The 23,287-nt window shown below is 38.0% G+C and overlaps 1 protein-coding gene across 1 annotated transcript; it reads left to right on the plus strand.

Annotated features, from left to right (window-relative positions):
- The first annotated feature begins 5,786 nt into the window (after window positions 1–5,786).
- On the plus strand, window positions 5,787–8,850 carry LOC114824772 (arginine decarboxylase). The gene has a single exon (XM_029102002.2). The coding sequence runs from the start codon at window positions 6,410–6,412 to the stop codon at window positions 8,594–8,596; it is 2,187 nt and encodes a 728-aa protein (XP_028957835.1). The 5' UTR covers window positions 5,787–6,409; the 3' UTR covers window positions 8,597–8,850.
- The last annotated feature ends 14,437 nt before the right edge of the window (window positions 8,851–23,287 follow it).

A 23,287-nucleotide genomic window follows, 5' to 3' on the forward strand; every position in this document is an offset into this window, starting at 1 on the left:
CTTTGTCATTACTCCCTGTATAGAATAGTATCTCTATTTATTACCATGGTTTAATTAACTATTTGTTGAAAAGGAAAATAATTTCAGAGAGAATGAGATAATTTATTAGAGAATTTTTTTTATTGGGGATAGACAAACCGTTAAAACAGTAGTAACCACATATACTATTCTCAATCAACTAGGGCAAAATGTGATATGTGTTTATGTAGCTCTTGGTCAAACATCTTCTGTGGCTTAGGTGGTGACTACTTTATAGGAAAGGAGAGCAATGGAATATACTATTGTGGTAGCTGAATATTTATGTATCGTGAACAGTACATGTGGATGCAAATTTCTTCCTCCTCGATCTTGGACGATTTTGCACCTACAAAACAATTAACACCTTAGGTTAAGGCCAAGAGCCTCACGCGCCTATGATGAATGGGGGGGGCTTTGGCCGAAGAACCTCCGATGCCAAAGTTAGAATTTAGAGAGAAAGAGTGTTTAGAGAATTTTGGGATTTTTGCCAAAGTGTTGGCATTAGCTTTTTGGTGAGAATGGGAGTATATTTATAGGGATAGGAGGTGGCTAGGGTTTTTAGGTTTAATTTAGGTTTAATTAGCCAATTTATTTGGCTATTAAACATAAGATGAATGTTTTGGTGGTTTTTGAATTTATTGGGTAATAAAAAGGAAGAAATGGTGAAAAAGGTAGAAAAAGTGATGGATTAGGTTTTGAAATGGGGATAGCCGGCCATGTGGTGTTTTAGGGTTGAATTGGATGTATTTTGTAGTTATTTGGATATAATGGATGGTTTAATTGACAATTAATGGGTTAATTAGGCAATAAACCCATTAATTAGCCAATTAACATAATTTAAAAGGAATGTGTTTGGGAATTACCTTGTAGAAAGGATTTGATGAGATGGACTTTGAATTGTTACCTATTTTGGGCACTTCTGTCTTGGTTGAAAGAGGGTTGCCCGCTGCTTGCGCGTAGGAACCTCGTTGTACTGCAAGGGTATTTTTGTCATTTTTGTCCAAAAATCCACGTGTCGCCCTGTGAATATTTTTGGCTCCACAGTACACTTCAATCATTTATGACGACATCTTCAAACAAGCGCAAGCGTATAGACAAATATCTCTTCTATTACAGAGATCATCAGGCTGCGAAGCTTATCTGGGAGATGTTTACATTCATTACTTTTGGAAAGAGCTGCTATAGTGATGTGACTATTCTAGTAAATTACACAAATAACCTTAGTTCAATAGGGAGAATCAATTGCCTAATTAACTGAGGAATCAATGGTCTAACGGTTACAACACTTACACCAATTAATGGACGGAGATAAGAGTCCTACAAAACTATTGTTTTTTTTTATTTTTTACAGAGTAATTCATCTATAGGTGGCGAGTTCGATAGATAGTTAGGACTGATACATTAGGTCCAACTTATTTTACCATGGTGAAATTCTATTGTATAGGCTATTTGTATGGGAGTTATGGCGTATACGTCCTCTGTATATTAATTTAATGTAACAAACAATTTATATGTAATGAGTTAGAATTAGATAGGTCATAGGTCCATAATTTGATTCGCTTTAATGTAACACAAAAAAGATAAATATAATTAGGGGGATAGGGAGGAGAACAAATCAAGAAGAACGAATGAAATTAAAATCGCAAAAGTGAAAAAACTTAAAATAGTTTTTAATTTTAACTTTCTTTTTTGGATTTTTCTATATAATTTTTTTCCTTCTATCTCAAGTACAAATTTATAATTAAAAACTAAAATGGCTTGTTTGGATGTGCTTTTAAAATGGCTGAAAGCACTTTTAGAGAAAATATTTTTTGGTTCCAAAAGTACTTTAGTGCTTTCTACAAGAAGCACCAATTATGTGCTTCTTCCAGGAAGCACTTTAAGTGCTTTTCTAGGATTTACTTGCATGTTTACTAAGGATTAGTTCCAAAAACATTTTCACCAAAAGCGCTTGCAGTTATTTTAAAAGTACATCCAAACAAGCTCTTAAATGTTTACCAAACTGACTATCAATATGTACTTTTAAGGGTGCTTTTGTTTGCTTTCACCAACCTTCACTAGACTAGATTGGACTCAGTGACAGTGTAGTCCCATGTTTGTTACCCATAAGAACTAGCTTTAATTGGATTAGAAGGGATTCACCTTGACTAAGTGTCTCACTAAATGTCTTAGCGAGACCTCTTGAAAAACAACGTACTACACCGTCATATAGAGAGTTACTCATGTCCTTATTCTGCTCGACTATCTCATCTCCGACGACGACTCATCCCCCTCCTCCGCCTCCTCGTTTTCCTCATCCGACAAGTCCAAGACCCTTTCTCTGCCTTTTTTCGCCTTGTCATTAGCTGCTTTGCCAAGCCTATGTAGGCTCTTGGGCAGTTCATGGGACCCACCTGGCGATCCCCGAATGGGTACCACAGTTATCTCCGTTGATGACCCAGATTCTTCTGTCACTGATAGTAATATCCTCGACTGATCAGGTGTCACCCACCATTCCTTGAGCCAAGCCTTGAAGAATTTCAACGAGATTTGATTTTTCCAGATCGAGCTTCCCAATGACGAGCTAGGCATCATCGATAATGTTTTGGTCAAGTGGAAGACCGATTTCGATTTCAACTGAATTTTGTGATTGTTTTTGTTTTGTGATATGGAAGTTGTGGAATTTGGAGCTTTGATTAATTGAAATGAATGATCAATGAGGGCATTAAGATATAGATATATAGGAAGTTGGATAGGAAAAAAGGGAGAGGGAGAGGGAGAGGGAGTTGGATGGGTAAAGAGAGAGAAGGAAGAAAGATCTTTCGAGAGAAATAAAGAGTACTAGAAAGGGTAAAATTTAAAAGGAAAAAAAGATTTTAGTTTTTATTATTTGTATCTGTAAACGAGAATTTCATGTGACAAATAACACAAGAATACGTGTACAAAATAAATATTTTGTATTAATGTAAATGTAGGGTTACAATCTTTTTCCAAACTTGAATCCTCTTATTCGATCTCTGGTTCAAAAATGTGTGTGTTGTTGATCCGAGAATCGAGATGACTTGATCTCGAATGAACGAATGCCTTAAGGTTCTAGCTTGTGACGATGGAGGAACCAACACGTGTTGGGGGGGGGGGGTGCTTGATGGTTCTTCACAAGAATGATGAATAATGCAAAGAGTTTTCTAAGTCTTCTGAGTGTTTGGGAATTTGAAAGTTTGGGGCTTCAGAGCTTTAGCGTCTGGGTGTGAGAATTTTCTAAACTCCTTTCTTTGTCTTAAAGCCTCCTATTTATAAGCTCTTGATGTCTTGCCTACTGTTGGATTTGGCCTTAATTGTGAACTTGATTCATTGACCAAAGAACCATGACTTGATTTGAGGCTTGGTTCGTGATTTTACTCCATCAATTAATTTACTTGATTTGAATTATTAATTATAGAATTAATAAAGATAATTCTTTAACTATTTTTTGTCCAATGTCGCCGCATGCACCTTAGTGACTTGTTCGGTTTTAATGAGTCACATGCCATATATGCCCCTAGTATGTTGATATTTAATGTGTTGGTGATATTTATTTCACTTAAATTTTGATGTCTACAATATTATCTTATTTCTTAGTCTAATAATGCACCAAACACTTCAATAAGTGCCCCCAACTTAATTTATTCTATGCCACCACTTCAACTTAGTCTCTTAAGCTAGTCTAATATGAAATATTCCGTTGCTACAAATCCACCCTAACAAATAATAATCCACGCCTCCAATCCAATCCAACCCAAGGTAATAATTGAGTCCGATCTGACGTCTCAAATGAAATTTATAAAAGTAAAAGTTTGATTTGTAGAATGACACAAAAACCAGTGACTGTTAGTAATTTCAAGAACAAAACAAGAGCCTTATCTGAAATGCATGCAAGGTCAATGTCGTCTATCCAAAATCATGCACAACGTCCAGGATCTGGTAGCTCCCCACACGATCCTTGAAAGGGATAAAGGGAATTGCGTTAATTTGGTAGTCACATGCACGCAAGCCACGGCGTCGTCGCTCCAGGAGAAGAACTCACCCAGATACCACCCCTAGTGAGCCAGTCAATACCTAATCTCTTTTCTTTTAAATTTTTTAGTCCATTTGTTACATGACTTAAGAGAGTGATGAGCTTCCTTCTAACTTTTGCTGCGTTGAGAGTGTTTGTTTTTCATTTTAGCCTTTGGATCGTGCTTTTTAGCTTCCATATCTATTTCATTTTCTTTATAACACTGTTTACGTGTGAGATGCGTGTCACATAAATTACGCCTGTCACCTTCAAGACTCTTCTTGGAGCAGTAATGTTTTTAAGATTGAGGTATTTGTCGGTTTGCCCTCTAAACTTGTATAGAGGTTCCAATTTATGCACTGAACTATAATTTTAGCCGATTAACCCCTGAATTTTTATAATTAGCCAATTCTCTCCCTTGAAATTTTATAAATAGCCAATTTTGCCCCCCTAATGTTAGATTTTAAAATTTTCATCCATCCAAATTTTCATTCTTTTTATCTCATACAGTTGTCATGTGTTGTCTACGTAATCAAAATGGGTAAAAAATTAGATGAGATTTTTTAAAATCTAACGTCATGAGGGAAATTGACTATTTATAAAAGTTCAGGGGGTAATCGGTTAAAATTAAAGTTCAGAAGAAAATTGACAGCTGTATACAAGTTTAGGGGACAAATTGACAAATATGCCTTTAAGATTTTTTCTAGAAAATTAGAAAAACAGAATTTCAGTTTTTGATGAAAAGTTAATGCAACAAGTTTTGTGAAAACATTAAAGACTTCAAAGTATATTAACTTAAATTCGTTTAAAAATATACATGCTTTCACATTTTTTTTTTTCGATTTAAGATTCATTTTTACGTAAATCCAATAACGTAAAGAATGATATTTTATCATATGACAAAAATCAATAATTCCTGTATACTTTGTTGTAGATTTAATCCCTAGTATTTTTCTCCTAACAATTATCTAATCCAATCAACTAAAGCTATCATTCAAATATAACAAACACCAAGTGAAAATTGAAAGTGAGCAAGGAAAGTCTAGAGAATCCAGTGCATGACCTGCACGTGACACTATTTCCATCTGAATAGAAACGCGAGCGGCAACGAACTCATCCACACGTGGCAGTATAATAGCCATCCATCAAGAAAATAACCCCCTGATCTTGCCTCGGTAAGAAAGTTCGCGCCACTTTCCTTCTAAAATTACCGCGCTCCTCTCCCACTCGCGGCGATATTTTAAAACTACCCCCATTTTCTCGCCGCAGAATAAATTGAAACCAGGAGAAGCTTCCGGAGCCGCTTCTACCCAAGAGTGGGTCCAAATCATGCTACAAGACCACGCGGCAACTCGACGATGTCGCTGATGTGCGGCTCCTATAAATACGCGTACATCAAAATCAAAATCTCACGAGAAACTCAGTTGAACCACGCGAGAAACTCATTTATCAAATTTTTTTTTAATCAACATATTTGTTGTTTTATTAGTTAGGATTTTTCTTACAATGAATTGTCAGCGTGAGTTTTTGAGGATCATCCAACGTGGTATTGAGATTGATGAAGATAAAATAATCTCGCACATACGGAATAAAAGTAATTTGGGATGTATTTAAAATTTTTTAATAGCTCAAAATAATTACATATTAAGTTATATAACTCATTAATTATTAAATTTAATGTGTAGTGTATTCAATATTAAGAAAGGTCGTAATGAAAAAAACCCTAAAATAAAGCTATTTTATTGGTCGAGGGCCAAATAACCCTAATCCCCTTGATTCCCCCCCTATATAAACGCCCTTGGCTCTCATGCAAATCTCGCCACTTAACATTTCAGGCTTCTTGAAAACCTCCGTGTAAGAAAAAAGAAACGTCTCCAACTCAAGAATCTATTTATTTTTTATAATTTTGCCAGCAATTTTCTCGGCCTTTCCCGGAAAATAAAATTTCCCAAATTTAGGTGCCTATTTTCCATTTCCCAATTTTCTCAGGTGCCAAACAACCCACAAAAGCCATTCCCTCGTCCTTATCCTGTGACATGCACTGCATGTTTGGGTCCGATTTCGGTGCTTAAAAACCTGTTTTCTGGGCCGCACAATTTCACCGTCTTCATTCCGAAACGTTTCCCTCTCTCTCCCCTGAGGTTTCGGCGTGGGGATTTCGGATCCGACTGAAGGGGTTTCTGGGTTCCTTACAGGTTTCCGTAAGCCCCTTTACTGCTCCGTTTGTGGGGGTAGCCGGGGCTCCGGCCTCGGCGGGTTTTAAAGCCCCCATTCATTACAAACTCACAATTCAACGATTTAAACCATAACCCCCAAGTTTCTCTAATTTTTTTCATCTTAATTTCATTTTTTGATTGATTAATCGTCGCGGAAGAAGAGATGCCGGCCCTGGCTTGTTGCGTGGATGCTGCTGTGGCGCCTCCCGGCCACGCTTTCGCCGGGGATAGCTCTCTTCCCGCGTCGCCGTTCCCAGGCTTACCTCCGGCGACCATCACCACCGCCGCCGACAATTCCCATTGGTCCCCTTCCCTCTCGTCCGACCTCTACCGAATAGACGCCTGGGGTGGGCCCTACTTCACCGTCAACTCCTCCGGCAACGTCGCCGTCCGTCCTCACGGGACGGCGACTCTGCCTCACCAGGAGATTGATCTGCTGAAGATCGTGAAGAAGGTTTCGGATTCAAAACCGGAGTGCGGACTTGGGTTGCAGCTGCCGCTCATTGTTCGCCTCCCTGATGTGCTCAAGGACCGGCTCGAGTCCCTCCAGGGCGCCTTCGATCTGGCGATCCGGTCCCACGACTACGGCTCCCACTACCAGGGCGTGTACCCGGTGAAATGCAACCAGGACCGGTTCGTCGTGGAGGACATTGTCAAGTTCGGGTCCCCGTTCCGGTTCGGACTGGAAGCCGGGTCGAAGCCGGAGCTCCTCTTGGCCATGAGCTGCTTGTGCAAAGGTCATCCCGACGCCCTTCTCATCTGCAATGGATTCAAAGACCTTGAGTACATCTCTCTGGCTCTGTTCGCCCGCAAGCTCGCCTTGAACACTGTGATTGTTCTTGAGCAAGAGGAGGAGCTCGATTTGGTTGTTGATTTCAGCCAAAAGCTCGGCGTACGACCCGTGATTGGCGTCCGGGCCAAGCTCAAGACCAAGCATTCGGGCCATTTCGGTTCGACTTCCGGCGAGAAGGGAAAGTTCGGACTCACCACCACTCAGATTTTACGCGTTGTGAAGAAGCTTGATAAGCTGGGTATGCTTGATTGCTTTCAGTTGTTGCATTTTCATATCGGGTCTCAGATCCCTTCGACGGCCCTGCTCGCTGATGGCGTATCCGAGGCATCGCAGATATATTGCGAATTGGTCCGTCTCGGTGCCCACATGAAGGTCATAGACATTGGAGGCGGTCTGGGTATTGATTACGATGGATCCAAATCTAGTGACTCGGAGATTTCGGTCAGCTACGGCCTTGAAGAGTATGCCTCCGCCGTTGTCCGAACGGTTCGGAACGTCTGTGAACGGAGGTCCGTGAAGCACCCGGTGATTTGCAGTGAAAGCGGCCGAGCCTTGGTTTCCCACCACTCGGTTCTCATATTTGAGGCTATTTCTTCCAGTGCTTGTGATGATGCTCCTCCCATGTCCGCCTTTGAGCATCAGTACTTCATTGAGGGTCTGACGGATGAAGCTCGTGCCGATTACCTGAACCTCTCCGCTGCGGCTATCAGAGGTGAGTACGAGGCTTGTTTGACGTATGCTGATCTGTTGAAACAACGGAGTGTTGAACAATTCAAAGAAGGGTCTGTCGGTATTGAGCAATTGGCCACCGTCGATGGGTTCTGTGATATGTTTTCGAAAGCAATCGGGGCATCTGACGCTGTCCGTACATACCATGTGAATCTCTCGGTATTCACTTCAATTCCAGACTTCTGGGGTATTGGGCAGACGTTCCCCATAGTCCCGATTCACCGCCTCGATCAACGGCCTGCAGTGAGGGGAGTATTGTCAGACTTGACCTGTGACAGTGATGGGAAAATCGACAAGTTCATTGGCGGCGGGTCTAGCTTGCCGCTGCATGAGCTGGAAGGCGATGGTGGGAATAATGGCGGTGGGCAAAAGTACTATTTGGGGATGTTCCTGGGCGGGGCTTATCAGGAGGCGCTCGGAGGAGTCCACAACCTCTTCGGTGGCCCGAGCATTGTTCGGGTTTCGCAGAGCGATGGTCCCCACAGCTTCGCGGTGACGGGAGCTGTGTCAGGTCCGTCATGTGGGGACGTCCTGCGGGTGATGCAGCATGAGCCCGAGCTCATGTTTGAGACGCTGAAGCACCGCGCGGAGGAGTGCGGGCAGGGTGACGATGGGGGAATGGCCAGTGCCGCTGTGGCCACCAGCCTGGCCCGGTCCTTCCACAACATGCCGTACCTGGTGTCAGCTTCTTCTTGTAGCCTGACTGCAATGAATAACCATGGGTTCTACTATTGCAGCGAGGATGATTACGGCGACATTGTTGCCGATTCGGCGGGGGCTGCTGCTCCCGTTGGCGAGGAAGAACAGTGGTCTTATTGCTGTGCTTAAGAGTCTCAAACATCCCTCTAGTTTGATGTTGGTGTGTCTGCTGGGGTCGTCTGTTTTAATTTTAATCTTTTTGTTTTTTGCCTTTTTTGGTTTAATGTTTCATGAAGAGCAAGGGACGTGATAGAGAGAGTCCTTTGTAATTTGTGGCAAAAAAGTAGGGGGAATGGGAGCCGAATCCGCTCTTTTGTAAATTCGGGGCCTTTTTCCCCTGTTCCTATGTTAGTAGACTTACAATATTTTTGGTTTTTTTCAGATATCATTGTCTTGGAACCAAATCTTATTTTTTGCCACTTGTTTTCCCTTTGCATGTTACTGTGTTTTCTTTCCGGTGCTACTCATGATGTTCTTGATTGCTTTAGTAAGAAAACTAATGAAAATGATTTGAAAACTTTGAGTTTTAATCAAAATGATAAAAAGATGTAAGTGAATAGTACCATGAATGACTTTTTAGAGTAAAAATATCATTTTCGTTAAAAGTGAACAATACCGAGAATGTTTCGTTAAAACTCTCTTCTTTCTTTGCATGTTAGGTCAGTTGATTAAAGTCTTGTTTTTGAACTTTTTGTATTCAAATTCGAATTCTCTTTGCTTGCTGTAGTTTAGAATTGTTCACGGGGGAGGATTCTCTTCCATCCTGATGTCTCTCTCATTCCCTCCTCTCCTACTTGAACGGTTACGATTAAACCACGTCAACATCTTATATTAATTTTTTTAATAATGACAATAAGACAAAAAATAAAATGTGAGAGGAGGGGAGGGAATGTAATAGGAATAGGAAGGGAGAGAATCATACTCCATTGTTCACAATTATGTCTTGTTTAAAAAAGAAATTTGTGGGCAGTTCGGTTTGGGTAGTGTTAAGTGCTATGTGTTAGTGTAGGAAAATCCGGTTATGATTCTATTGGGCTAGGTTATGTAAAATCATGTGGCTAGCTTTACTTGTATACCCTCACTTTTATTTTTTGTCAAATGGTAGATTTGTTAGATTAGGAAGCCGACGGGGTTCGAACCCACGCCGTGGTGCAAGGGCAACACTTCTCTTCATTACTGTGGTAGAGGGACACCTGCTACACCAAATCACTTGACTAGTATATATTTGCACATTGTGTTATCAATTAAATCAATTACAGTTATAATTCTAGATTTCTCTTTCCTGGCAAAAACCCTAGTCTTATTCTCCCTTAACCATCCCCCTCTTCAAACACTTTTCTTAAACTTCTTCTTCCTTAAACTTCTTTTTGCCGTGCCTATTCTCACCCATGGCCACTCCGGTCCTAGCGTTGCTCACTTTCTCAAACTTACTAGATTCTCCAAATACCTCAGTTGGCTTTGTCAGATGAAGTTGTTCTTTTTTTTTTTGTCACAATTTATTTGATTATGTGGACGGTACAATTCAGGCCCTTGCCACTACTTTTCCTGCTGTTGACAAGGAGCTCGTCAAGCCGAATTCGGATTTCGCTTTGTGATTTCATACTGACCAACTGATCGTTAGCTATTTGATTTCCATTCTTTCTAAACTTATTATGTCACCCGCTATTGGCAAAACCTCTTCTCAGGCAATTTGGGAGTGTCTTCATGCACACTTTTCTTAGGCTTCTCTCTTGCCAATGCCACACACTTTTCTCAGGCTTCTCTCTTGCCAATGCCACCAATCTCTTATTTCATCTTCTGGCACTTATGAAGGGCTCGTCCATCTCAGACTATCTTCAACAAGCTAAGTTTATCGCTGACTCTCTTGTTGCTATTAATGGACCTATCTCTAATACTGATTTGGTGAGTTCTGTTCTCAAAGGCCTCAGTCCTGACTACTCCATGTTTGTGACTGCTGTAATTAATTCTCCTCCCTTGTCGGAATTCCTTGACCTTCGGTCCTGATTACTCATGTGAGCTTAAATTAACTTGTACACCAAGGCACTTCACTTGTATATATTTGTATCGTGTGTTATCAATCAAATAAATAAAGTTATATTCTATACTGTGTTCTTTACAATAAAACAATTTGGAATTATTTAGTAGGGCGTTTTGTGGCGGATGGGTTTGGTAGTGTTGAAGTGTTTGATAAAGAAAAGAGAAATGGAATGGGGTCAGTGTGTTTATAAAGGGGTTGGATAAGGAGATTCTGGGGGCATGGCTTGTGGGGCCTGCTGTGTGGTGAGATTTTTCAGTGTGACCGTCACATAAGGCGATATACCACGTGTTCCTATATAAATGGTGGGATATGTGCGTTAAAAAGTTAATAACTTAAAAATTAAAATTTTCCACCACTTACATAAAAACACATGGTGTACCATCTGTGTTCCCATCACAATTAAAAATTTCTCCTATTTTGGTTCAACAATTTTCTGTCCCCCCATCATTCTGCTTGCTTTTGCCTTCTGGGATTTTTTAATATGACCGAAACATAAAGTGGTAATTATATAAATAGTGAGATATGTGTATTAAAAAATTAAACTTTCCACCACTTATCTAATAAAAGGTGATGTACTACTCGTGTTCCCGTCACAATAACAAATTTTCTCGTTCTATTGTTCTGATCGAATAATACTGTGTAAGGTTTTTTACAATTGCTATTACATTACTAGTCTGAAACACTTCATCGTGGTGAATCCGTTTCAAACTAAAACGTGTTGTGACGATAAATCTATTTCATGAAAGATCTTCTGCATCAAATGACAATTTTATTTCAAAAAATGTAAGAAAAATGGTTTTTTAACTCGAATTTAATACACATCCTATAGAAATTGTACTTGCTTGACCATGACCACAATTTTGTGGGCTTGTGGTGTAGGCTTGTAGCATCAAGCCTCGAGGCATGCGGTGGTCAAGATTGGCTGTGACACATGTTTTACGCAAAAACTAGTGGTTGTGAGTCTTGTGACTTGCGAGGCACGAAAATTACAGATGCAAGTTGGAAACTTGGGAAACTCAGCAACTGTACAATGTAAGACTAGTTAAATCATGCGGTCGAAGTTTTGCCTTTGATTTGTCCCTCTTATTACATCGCTTGTATCTAACGAACAAAAAAAAATAAGAAACAATTTTAGATGGAGTTTTTTTTTGTTTAATTTATTATTATTAAAAGAATGAAGAAGAGTTTGAAACTATTACATTAATTTACAAGAGTTTAGAAGCCGATATGCATTAGTAGAAACTCAACACTTTAACAAAAATGAATTCCTCGTACGTGTTAGGGAAGAAAACAATTGGACAATTAAATCTAGTATTTAATTTGTATTTGCTTTTCGGGAATTTGGATTAAGGGTTGGGGATGCTTTGTGCGAAAATGACTGCTGCATTCGTATCATGTACCTACGATTGATATCTCTTTTCATTTTGTTCATAGCTAATTAGCATCGATATTCCGTTGATGGTGGTTTGGGGTGGGACTTAGGGGATGGAATATGCATAATGCGGCTTTGTTGGACAAGTGCAGAAGATCCTTGATGATATTTTGTGCCCTCTAAGCGATCTTCTACAGATCTCTTTGTCTATCGGTTCCCTCAATTATGATCTCGTTCATTGTTTTTATTTTTTTTATTTTTTTGTTGATCTAGTGATCCCCAGGTTTGCTTGCTGCGATTTTCCGTAAATTTTGGTAATTTGAGGAGTAGAATATTACCAACCACATTGGAAAGAAGAATTCCTGCCTTTATCTGTTTGGCAAAAGTGGGTCATCAGATTGACATAACTACTCATTTTGGTTATTAAGATTAAAAATCGATATAAATGGTCATTGAGTGTGGGCTCGTTTGGATGTGTTTTTAAAATGACTAAAAGCACTTTTAGAGAAAATATTTTTGGGTTTCAAAGCACCTTAAGTACTTTATGCAAGAATCACCAGTTATGTGCTTCTTCCAGGAAGCACTTTAAGTGCTTTTCCAGGATTTACTTGCATCTTTACTAATTATTGGTTCTAAAAACATTTTCACCAAAAGCGCTTTCAGTCATTTCAAAAGCATATCCAAACGAGCTCTGTGTTTACGGTCAATCATTTTGATTATTTCGTGAAAAAAAAAATTCTTTAAATTGAGGGTATTTTTGTTTAATAAACCCCTTTACTTGCTTTTCCATTAACAAATATATTTTATAGAATAACCAAAATGATTGATAATGGATAAACTCATAACCCACTTCTATAGATTTTTAATCTCAAAGATTAAAGTGAAAAGTCATATCAACCTGAAGGACTATTTTGACTAAAAAAACCTTTTTAAATTAAGAAACAGTTTCCCATCATATTAATATCGTTTTAGTTTTGAATGGAAAGGAATCTAAACAAACAAGATACAACAAGGGCTCACATCACGTACAGATGCTTAAGATAGAAAGAGCATATCAGCTCTGAAGAAGATCCAAATATAGATTCTTGAGCTGGAGTGAACTATGCTGAATCTATTTTCGCAGAGAATATTAGTCTTTTACTGTTGTAGGCATGAACCCCTTTCACTTATTTCGAATTCTCTTGTCAATTCATACGTGATTTTGCGAGTTAAATATTAGTTAAAGTGTAAATAGTAATTTATTGTCCCACATTGGTGAAGTACATATGTAATACCAATTGTAACTCCTATATATACTCCACTTTGGAGATTAATGAATATATAAGAAATTCTCAAATATTGTCATATATATTTTTGGTATTTACCATATTTAGTTTAATATGGTATCAGAGCAGTTCGCTCTTGGTGACTTGTGTGCTTTAATTTTGTGCCCACATTTTTCGTGATTTCCTTCATGAAAAAAAAATAAAAGTAAATATAGTCGCGCTACAGTACAGTGCATGAACAGTGGTCTGCTTTGTGAACAGTGGTCCTCTACAATGCCGTAAATAGTTATTGCTACAATGCCGTAAACAGTGCTCTGCTACAATGTTCTAGTAAATTATTTTCATTCCGCTGCGTATCTTTTGTGCCTTTATTGTTCGTGATTTTGTTCAATGACTTAATATAATCATAGTGTTGTTATGCATCTTGGTGGAACAAATAAATGGATAATTGATACTGGGGTCACTGATCATGTGACTAGTGACCCTAGAGTATTTGATGAGTTATGTGACTATGTTCGTGATCCGTATATTACTAGTGCAAATGGAGCACATTCCCCTGTGAAGGGTGAATACACTATCTTTTTTACTCCAACCTTATCATTGGTCCGTGCTTTACTTGTTCCTGATGTTAAGTGCAATCTTTTGTCGATATGAAAACTTCTTGATACCTTATATTGTTCTACTCATTTCTACCCTACGTTTTGTTATTTTCAAGATATTCAAACTCAAAAGATAATTGGTCATGGTAAAAGAATAGGGGGTTTGTACATCTTGACTATGGAGGATACTGTTGTTTCTGGTTCAAATAATCATCAAGTTTTAAGTGCTAAAGTGGATAACAGACATCAAATTTGGTTGTGGCACTGACGATTGGGACATCCATCATTCAGTTATATGAAACATCTATTTCCTTCTTTGTTTCGCACTTGTAGTGATTCAGAGTTCAAGTGTGAAACATGTGTCATGGCTAAGAGTCATCGTGCTTCCTTTCCCGTAAGTGATTCTAAAGCTACTTTGCCATTTGATTTGATACATTCTGATGTGTGGGGTATGGCGAAAGTTACATCTAATGGATTCTGTTGGTTTGTTACTTTTATTGATGATTGTACTCGGTTAACTTGGGTGTTCTTGATGAAGAATAAGAGTGATGTTCCGTTACTTCTTCAAGAATTTTGTACAATGGTGTCTACTCAGTTTCAGACAAAAGTTAAGGTCTTCAGGTTTGATAACGGAGGGGAATATGTGAATCACACTTTGACATGTTTTTTTCGTGATCATGGTATTATTCACCAGATGACTACTCCGTTTACACCCCAACAAAATGGTGTGTCCGAATGGAAGAATCGTCAAATAATAGAGGTTGCTCGCTCATTGATGTTGGATAAATGTGTTCCTAATCATTTGGGGAGTCATGCTATTTTGGCTGCTATGTATTTGATCAATCGTGTTCCAATTAGGGTTCTTGATTTTCAGACACCGTTCGATGTGCTACAAAAACATGTTTATCTTGTTTCTGTATCAAAGTTCTTTCGAAAGTGTTTGGGTGTATTGCGTATGTGCATGTCTACTCTCATCAGCAGAGTAAACTTGGTGCATGTGCTCTCCGGTGTGTCTTTATTAGGTATGCTAACAATAAAAAAGGCTATAAGTGTTATCATCCTCCGACTCAAAACACTTATATTACCATGGATGTCACTTTCCATGAGGAAGTTTTGTATTTTGTGAAGCCCTCTTCCGACTCTCCACTTCAGGGGAAATGGGGAATGAAGTGTAGATTCGAAGAGATGGTATGGATGATGTGTTACAGGTAGAGTTAGGAACAGAACCTATTATGTTGCGTGATACTGATTAGTCGACTACAGATAGTGATCGGTCACTTGTTATTCCCGGAACTTTTTCACTGACGATAGATCAGATGTGCCCAGCGAGTTGCCTGTTAGTATGTCTGACGAATTACCATCTGATGATCGGTTGCCTACTGCTGATATGTTTAACGAGTTGCCTGATGATGGTTCATCCAGTGATGATTCTTCTAACAGTTTGGTACAAGATGGTGGCATACATGAGGTAAATTTTGACGATTCTTCTACTTATCAGTTGCCTCTACGAGTTAATCGTGGAAAACCTAAAGTACAATATGAGCATGATATGCATGCCAAAGCCAAATATCCTATCAACAATTATGTGTCTACTCATCGTTTATCTAAACCATATGCATCTTACATATGTAAGCTATCTAGTGTATCAATTCCAACAAAATTGCAAGATGCTTTGTTTGATCCTAAGTGGGTTAATGCCATGCAAGTTGAGATGGAAGCTTTGGAAAAGAATTCTAATTGGGATTTGGTTCCTTTACCAAACGGGAAGAAAGCCGTTGGATGTAGATGGGTGTTTACTATTAAGCACAAAGCAGATGATTCTATTGATCGGTATAAAGCTAGATTAATTGCTAAGGGTTATACTCAAACCTATAGGGTGGACTATCAGGAGACCTTTGCTCCTGTTGCCAAACTTAATATTGTGCGTGTTCTTCTGTCCTTAGCAGCAAACTAGGATTGGCGTCTGTTCCAGTTTGATGTTAAGAATGCTTTCCTTCATGGTGATCTTGAGGAGGAAATGTATATGGATCTCCCACCTGGTATTCGAACATCTCCTGGAAAATGTGTTGTATGCAGGTTACGAAAGGCCTTGTATGGTTTGAAACAATCTCCTAGAGCGTGGTTTGGGAGGTTTACAAGTTCAATGAAGAAGTTTGGGTATATCCAGAGTCATTCAGATCATACTTTGTTTCTAAAGTGACAAAATGGTAAGCTAACTGCGTTGATTATTTATGTTGATGACATGATAGTGACTGGTGATGATCAGAAGGAGATATAACGCCTTCAAAAGTACCTAGCTATTGAGTTTGAGATGAAAGAATTGGGTGAATTGAAGTATTTTCTTGGAATCGAGGTTGCACGATCCAAGCATGATATTTTTCTATCTCAACGGAAATATGTTCTTGATTTGTTAGTCGAAACAGGTATGTTAGATTGCAAACCTGTTGATACTCCGATTGAGTTGAATCATTGTCTGGGCTTATTTCCAGATCAAGTTCCTCCAGATCAAGTACCTACTCATTAGGAACGGTATCAGAGTCTTGTGGGGAGATTAATTTGTTTGTCTCACACTCGCCCTGACATTGCTTATGTAGTTAGTGTGGTAAGTCAGTTTATGCACTCACCTAGTGAAGCTCATATGGATACAGTAACCCGTATTTTTAGGTACTTGAAGATGACTCCTGGCAGAGGCCTGGTTTTCTCCAAGAATGGTCATTTGAATGTCGAATGGTATACATATGCAGATTTGGCAGGTTCTATCATTGATCGGCGATCTACATCTAGATACTTTACGTTTATGGGTGGTACTTTAGTTACTTGGAGAAGCAAGAAACAAAAAGTGGTGGCTAGGTCAAGTGCAGAAGTTGAGTTTCGTGGTATGTCGCATGGTGTATGTAAGTTGTTGTGGTTGAAAAAATTGTTGAGAGATCTTGGGTTTAACCCCAAAGGTGCTATGAAACTTCATTGTGATAACAAGGCTGCTATTGAGATTGCTCATAATCCAGTGCAACATGATCGAACAAAACATGTGGAGATTGATCGACATTTCATTAAGGAAAAATTGGATGCTGAAATTATTATGTTTCCGTTTGTGAGATCTGAAGATCAACTTGTTGATGCTCTTACTAAGGCTGTGTCTAATAATGTGTTTTCCAACTCGCTTGACAAGTTGGGCATGCGTGACATCTTTGCACCAACTTGAGGGGGAGTGTTGCGAGTTATATATTAGTTAAAGTGTAAATAGTAGTTTATTGTCCCACATTGGTGAAGTACATATGTAATATCAATTGTAACTCCTATATATACTCCACTTTGGAGATTAATGAATATATAAGAAATTCCCAAATATTGTCATATATATTTTTGGTATTTACCATGTTTAGTTTAATAATTTGATCTTTATGATTGGAATAGTTTTCTGAGTAGAGATTGCTATTTATTTTATGTAGTTGCATTTGCTGATTCGTTTGCTGGAGGAGTATGAACTCAAATAATTTACTGCAGATTCGATTTCCCTTGCTGTTTTTTATGCCACCGAGACGGAACACAAGATAACACAACAGATTGGGATAGAAAGACTAAAGCGCAAGCAAGCATTATACTAAGGTGGACCTGGAAGACCATCTGCGGAGAGAATATAAAACTGTGAGATTAGCAGGGTACATGTTCAAGAAAGAAATTGTGCAGTAGATGCAATTGCCTTTTTGTTAATTTGATTGTTATTTTGGATCATTAGGCATCGAGTCTTGTTCTCATGGTGTTTTGCAACTTGGGCATACAATTATTTATGGTACCAGTACTTTGGTAGCCTTACACCTTGAATAGGTGATGGACCAATATTTATACTATATATTTCGCCCTTTTATATTTTTTTCTTGTCTAGTTTAGTTGGAAGTTTTATGTATTTGTGATACTTTTGCCATATTGTGTTTCTAGGAGTAGTTAGCGGAAAAGTATGCAAACAGTGGAGTTTTTGAGTGATTCCAGTTGGAGTCGATTCACAAGAGATTGAAGATGATCGTATCAACTCAAAATTCCCAGCCAATCGTTCCCAGTTTAAGAATGAAGACAGGTCAGCGTGCTGACAGGGCGGTTTGGAGCTCTGAAGGTTGCACAAGAGATAAGTACATAATTAAAGCCTAAATTGAGGAAAATTCCTTCTTAGCTTTAAAGCAGACGTTTCAAGCTTTCTAAGGACATCTTATTCATTGAAATCAACGGACTTTTGGTCTACTAAACATATGGAGGCAGGGCACATTCTGTTTGCGCATTTAAATTAGGCAGTCAATTTTAATTGACATTTATTTTGTGTCTCCTGATCTGATTTGGAGAGTCCCTTTTAAGTATGCATTAAGGGGATTTAAATAGGAGGGCGATAATAACAAAAGAAGGGGGTTGCTTTCCAAAGGAGGAGATCAGAGAGCTCAAGAAGAATTCTTGTAACAAAGGGTTGTTCTCTTTCTTTGATTCGTCATGGATAATTCCTTATGTATTCAGACAAGTATGTATAACTAATTTCCTTTTGCTCGCCGTGAGCCTCAACATGATTATGTAGATTTCTCTTTTAATTGCTTAAGTGTTGTTACATGCTTGCTTTGATATTTTTAATCACTGAATTAAACTATCTATGTGCCTTGACGTTTGATCACCATTAGGATGCTTGGAAAAGTCATCGAATGCAATTTTGAATGAATATCACGTTAAAATTGGTTATGCTTCTTGTAATTGAGAATTATAATTTCTCCTAAGGTAAATATCATACTTTTAGGGATTACATGGTTTACCAAAAGGATTTTCACCAATCACTCATGTTTATATTTAATCCAAATGTCATGGATAAATTGTATGTCGTGGTATGCGTTTTAGCTTGAATGTCACAAGTAAAACTACACAAGGAAAAACCCAACCTTCAAAGCATGTGTGTTTTTGATTAATTAAGCAATTGGAAAAACTACGTAGGAGCGTTGTTGGTAAAGGTTGAACTCTAGTGCCTTGTCAATCTAATTTTCTTCAATTATTTTTATAATCTTGAGTTGCTACATTTACTTGTTTTTTTTTTAGTTGGATCATTATTTCTATAAGCCAATTCCCATTTTAGTTATTTGTTTATGTCACGTACAATAGGATTTAGTTTTGTCAAATTAGATTAGTTCTTAGAGTTAACTAAGTTAAATACTCCAAAACTCGTTAATTGTTTATACCAGTTCCTGAGGAGATCGACCTTGCTTGAGCCATTCTATACTACAATAACTTGTTCTCTTGCAAGAATTTTCTATGGTTTAAACCTTCCATCAATAGGATTACTACTTCCACGGTGAAACAGTGTCATGATATAAAGTTTTGGCTAACCTTTCTGACTTGGACGTCTCTTATCTGCTATGATGAGGTACAAGAATTAATTACTAGACTTCAGAACATATGTAATAGGAAACAAAACACGCAGATAACTTCTTAGAGTTAATATATTTATGCTTTCTTTTCTGAAAGTTGGATGAAGGATTGTCGATGCTGGTATAACAATAAGTGACTTCTGCTAAAACTACTGATGCATGCGTTCATACTTTGTAGTGGAGATTCGATATTCTGCTCATGGTGGTTAGCACTTTGCAGGTGGACTATAATTTTCGTGGAATATACGTAATGCACGCTTAGTGGAACAAAGTGACGAAGATCCTTCATGATATATTATATAGTTTGTACCGCTCCAATTCACAATGGAGCACGTAACTAACGCGAACATGTACAGATTATATGTCAGTTGATTCCCTCTATATCGATCTTGCTGAAATTGAAATTGTAAAGAATCGAACCAAGAAAATTTTGTTTTTGAATGGAAAGGAATCTGAACATAGAATGAACAGTGGCGAATGAGCATATTCAACTGTACAAGATTCACAGGGAGCGCTGGACCATACTTCTCACAAGACGGAATATAATTAAGGCTTTCTGCTGCTGTGGACATGGATGCTGTGCTTGTCAACTCTCATGCATGATCTGATCAACACCTTATTTAAATGGCCTCAAGTTGCAGGGTCAGCTTAAGCACTAGGTGATAAAGTGGCTTTTGTTCTCTCTTCTGGGTGGATCTACTTTTAGTATTACTTTACTTCTTAAAACCTGTATTGAATCTGCTGGTGTCGATTGGAACATTCATTGATGTGTATAATACAAGTGTAGGGAACATTTTACATTTTTAAAACAACAAAGCTCGGGATCTCTCTTGAACTGCAAAACTCACAAACTAACACACATACTAAACTGACTTAAAACAATCATAAAGGGAAAAGTTTTTTACACGTGTGAACTGTGATTTATTTGTAAGAGATTCCTTCAACATAAGAAACCAAGTATTTTCCTTTCTAATCGAGATTGTTGTGTTGGTTAATTTTATAATGACCTCTCATTTAACTTTTGATGGAGAAGCATGACTTGAATGAATTTGAGCGTTACAAGACATTACATGAATTAGTAGATTGAGTAGGGGAAAATAAAAAGAAATAAAAATCAACCAATTAAGAAGAGAACCAGAAAAAGAAGAAATAAGGTGGTCCTCAAAGACCAATCTTGGAGTTGGTAAAAGAATGAAAGAGGATGGGGGATGTAGAGAGCCACGGGAGACACCACATCTTCTTTAGCAATCCAATCTGCTTACTAAGATATTGGCATGAGATATGTATTGTACGCAAACCATGTTCAAGTGGCAATGTTATCTGGACTGTTTACTTAGGATCACAAGACACTGCGTCCAAGTTTCCTTGGCGTTTCTCATGTTTCTCACCCTATTTGATTCAAAGCTCACGATTCATAGTTAGCTCACACCTCCTTGGAAATTGAAGCATTCAGATTGGTGCTTTGATGGCCTTACATCTTAGATAGGATTAGAGATTTACCATTGTGAAACTGAGTCATGATATCTTAAAATGTTTTGGCAAACATTGCCCAACTTTTGATTGAGTGTGGAGCCAGAGAGCAACTTATATCGTACTAGCTAGTTTACGGCACTAAGTGTGTTGTCTTAATGATATAAAGCTATGTGAACAAAAATTTATGTCTTTGAAATATTGGTAGACGAAGTTACGGTGGCGGTGTACACATGCTGTGAAAGCCCTTCTCGTGAACCAACGTATTTAGAAAGAAGAATACTCTGATGAGGAGTGCACAATTATATTTTTGGAGTATGAATAAGAGTTTCTATAAATAAATAATAAACCGGTAGTATTTACAAAAGTACTAACCAGAACATCATAATATATTATATTCAAAGTAATAAAACAAAACATATGCATTGATAATATTAGCTATTCACAATAATCGTAATTTTCCCCAACATAATTTCTTATTTTGAAACGATTGCATGACGTCTCTTCATCGAAATATCTTTCTCGATATAACCAACAAAACAATTGTTCTTCCATAAATCACTCATTCAATTTCGTGAGTTGTTTTGCACATTATTCGTTGCAGAAAAGACTTGTTCTGTAATTGTGGTTGCAACCAGTAGGATAAATGCTAGTGTCAAAGCAAGTACATTACGAGAAAGTGTTATCTATTTTGTTCTTTGAGTAACTCAGGATAGTACTATGAAAAATCAATTGGAAATAGAACTGGACAAGTTTCATTAACTTTTCTATGTCAAAAGCGTATACTATATTACTTGGTCTTAAACATGCCACGCAAATAAGTAACTCAGTAATATTCTTAGTAAACTGATCATTTAACTCAATAAGTTGCTTATCTATGAGTCTATGACATTAGTGAATAAAAACACGATAATGATGCAAGTTTGTGATAAGATGAGCTTTTCGATTTGGTCTCCCTCCACCCAAAAAAATATCATTCATGTTAGAATTTTAATATGATGTTTGTCACAAAAGGAAGAAACTTCATGAAGTAAAGATTCTCAGCCCCTCACCCTCATCATTTGCATATATTGACTAAGTCTATTGCATTCACAATATCTTAATACTTCTTTTGTAATGGATGAATCATTAGTGATTCCTAAAAGTTGAACGATTATTAAAGTCAATTGAATCTTTGCTTTAACTTTTTTTCTTTAGAACCTGATCCATCTATTATTACAATCTCAAGTACTTCTGATGATTACATTTTAACCAAAGTGATTAAACAACTATAGTGAAAGTTTCATCGTGTATTAGTAGCCTACTTAAGATTAGTTTGTTGATTCAAACTTTGTCCACTTGAGAGCTCATTGTTATTCTTTTGGAATAGTAATAGCATGTTTCTCTTAAAGAATATCATGAGCTTAAAAGATGTTGCCACAATATGCACCACATAAGAAACAATAGTATAAAGATCTCCAATTTCTGAATGATTATTTACAACCACCATAGGGCTAATTGATGTTGATGAGCAACACAACGAACATGAAAAGCAAACTCATTCTCATCTAAAGTTAGTATTTTAAGGTCATTGATCGATCTCACCTTTCATATTACTTGCCCCATCACAATCTTGTCCTCACAATTTGGATATGCTTAATCTATGTCTAGAAAAGAAATCATCAATGGCTAACTTGAGTGAGCAAGATTTAGTATTTACAACATGCTTAATACTAAATAAATGGCTAACTTCAAGTAGGAATCTTCATTCTTTTAGGAATCATTCTTTGACTAGGAATCTTTCTTCAACTAGGAATCCTTGCATCTTTAGGTCTTCAATTTCGTCCATCCACCTTCCTCCAATCATATGTGATCCATTCCATGCCCAAAACTGCTCCAAAAGGCATCAAAATGCACTTATTTGCCTCTTTAACCCTTTGGACCTACAAACACACGAAAATGGCTTGAAATACTAAATTAACTAAGAAATAACAACATAAATGCACAAGAACAAGCTAACTAAGTCGCATAAATATGCTCCTATCAAGTAGTACCACATATGTTGCACTTGTTAACTTTCCACAGGCTTGTTCTTGAATTGGGATGGAAGGCCTTCTGCTAGACTTCATTCAAATGTCTGAATTCACTCCTTTTATCTGGAGCTGAATTTGATTCAAGGGTGGTGGACCCTTGATCTTGAATCAGAAGTGTGATTTCTTCAAGAACCTTCGAGGCTTGATCTTGAATGAAATTGGACCATGAGGAGCTTTACGTGGTAAGTGATCTTCGACTTTGTCGAGGATGAATCAGCACATGTTTGTTGCGCTTGTCTCCACATGCTTCAATGTATCATTTTTGCTTGCCTTATCTGTTCCCTTTGCATAAGTGGTATTTTCCCTAGTTTTCCCCTATGCATGTGTGGCATCTTCTCTTGTAGTATTTGTTTACTGATGCAGAAGTGGAAAGCAAACTGTTGATGCATAAAATCAGTGAGGACTTTGGTACAACAGAAAGTTTTAAGTTTGTGACCTTCGCTAGATTGCTCCGGTCACTAGTGTGGATAAGTATGCAAATGGATAGAGACAGGGAAGCAAACACAAGATGTACGTGGTTCACCTAGATTGGCTACGTCCACGGAGTAGAGGAGTTCTCATTAATTGTGAAGGGTTTACACAAGTACATAGGTTCAAGCTTTCCTTTAGTGAGT

Source organism: Malus domestica, chromosome 05 (genome assembly GCF_042453785.1).
Source record: "Malus domestica chromosome 05, GDT2T_hap1".
In the NCBI taxonomy this organism is placed as follows: Eukaryota; Viridiplantae; Streptophyta; class Magnoliopsida; order Rosales; family Rosaceae; genus Malus; species Malus domestica.

Excerpts from the sequence above, each read along its gene's own strand:
- LOC114824772 (XM_029102002.2), top strand. The coding sequence starts at position 6,410 with ATGCCGGCCCTGGCTTGTTGCGTGGATGCTGCTGTGGCGCCTCCCGGC.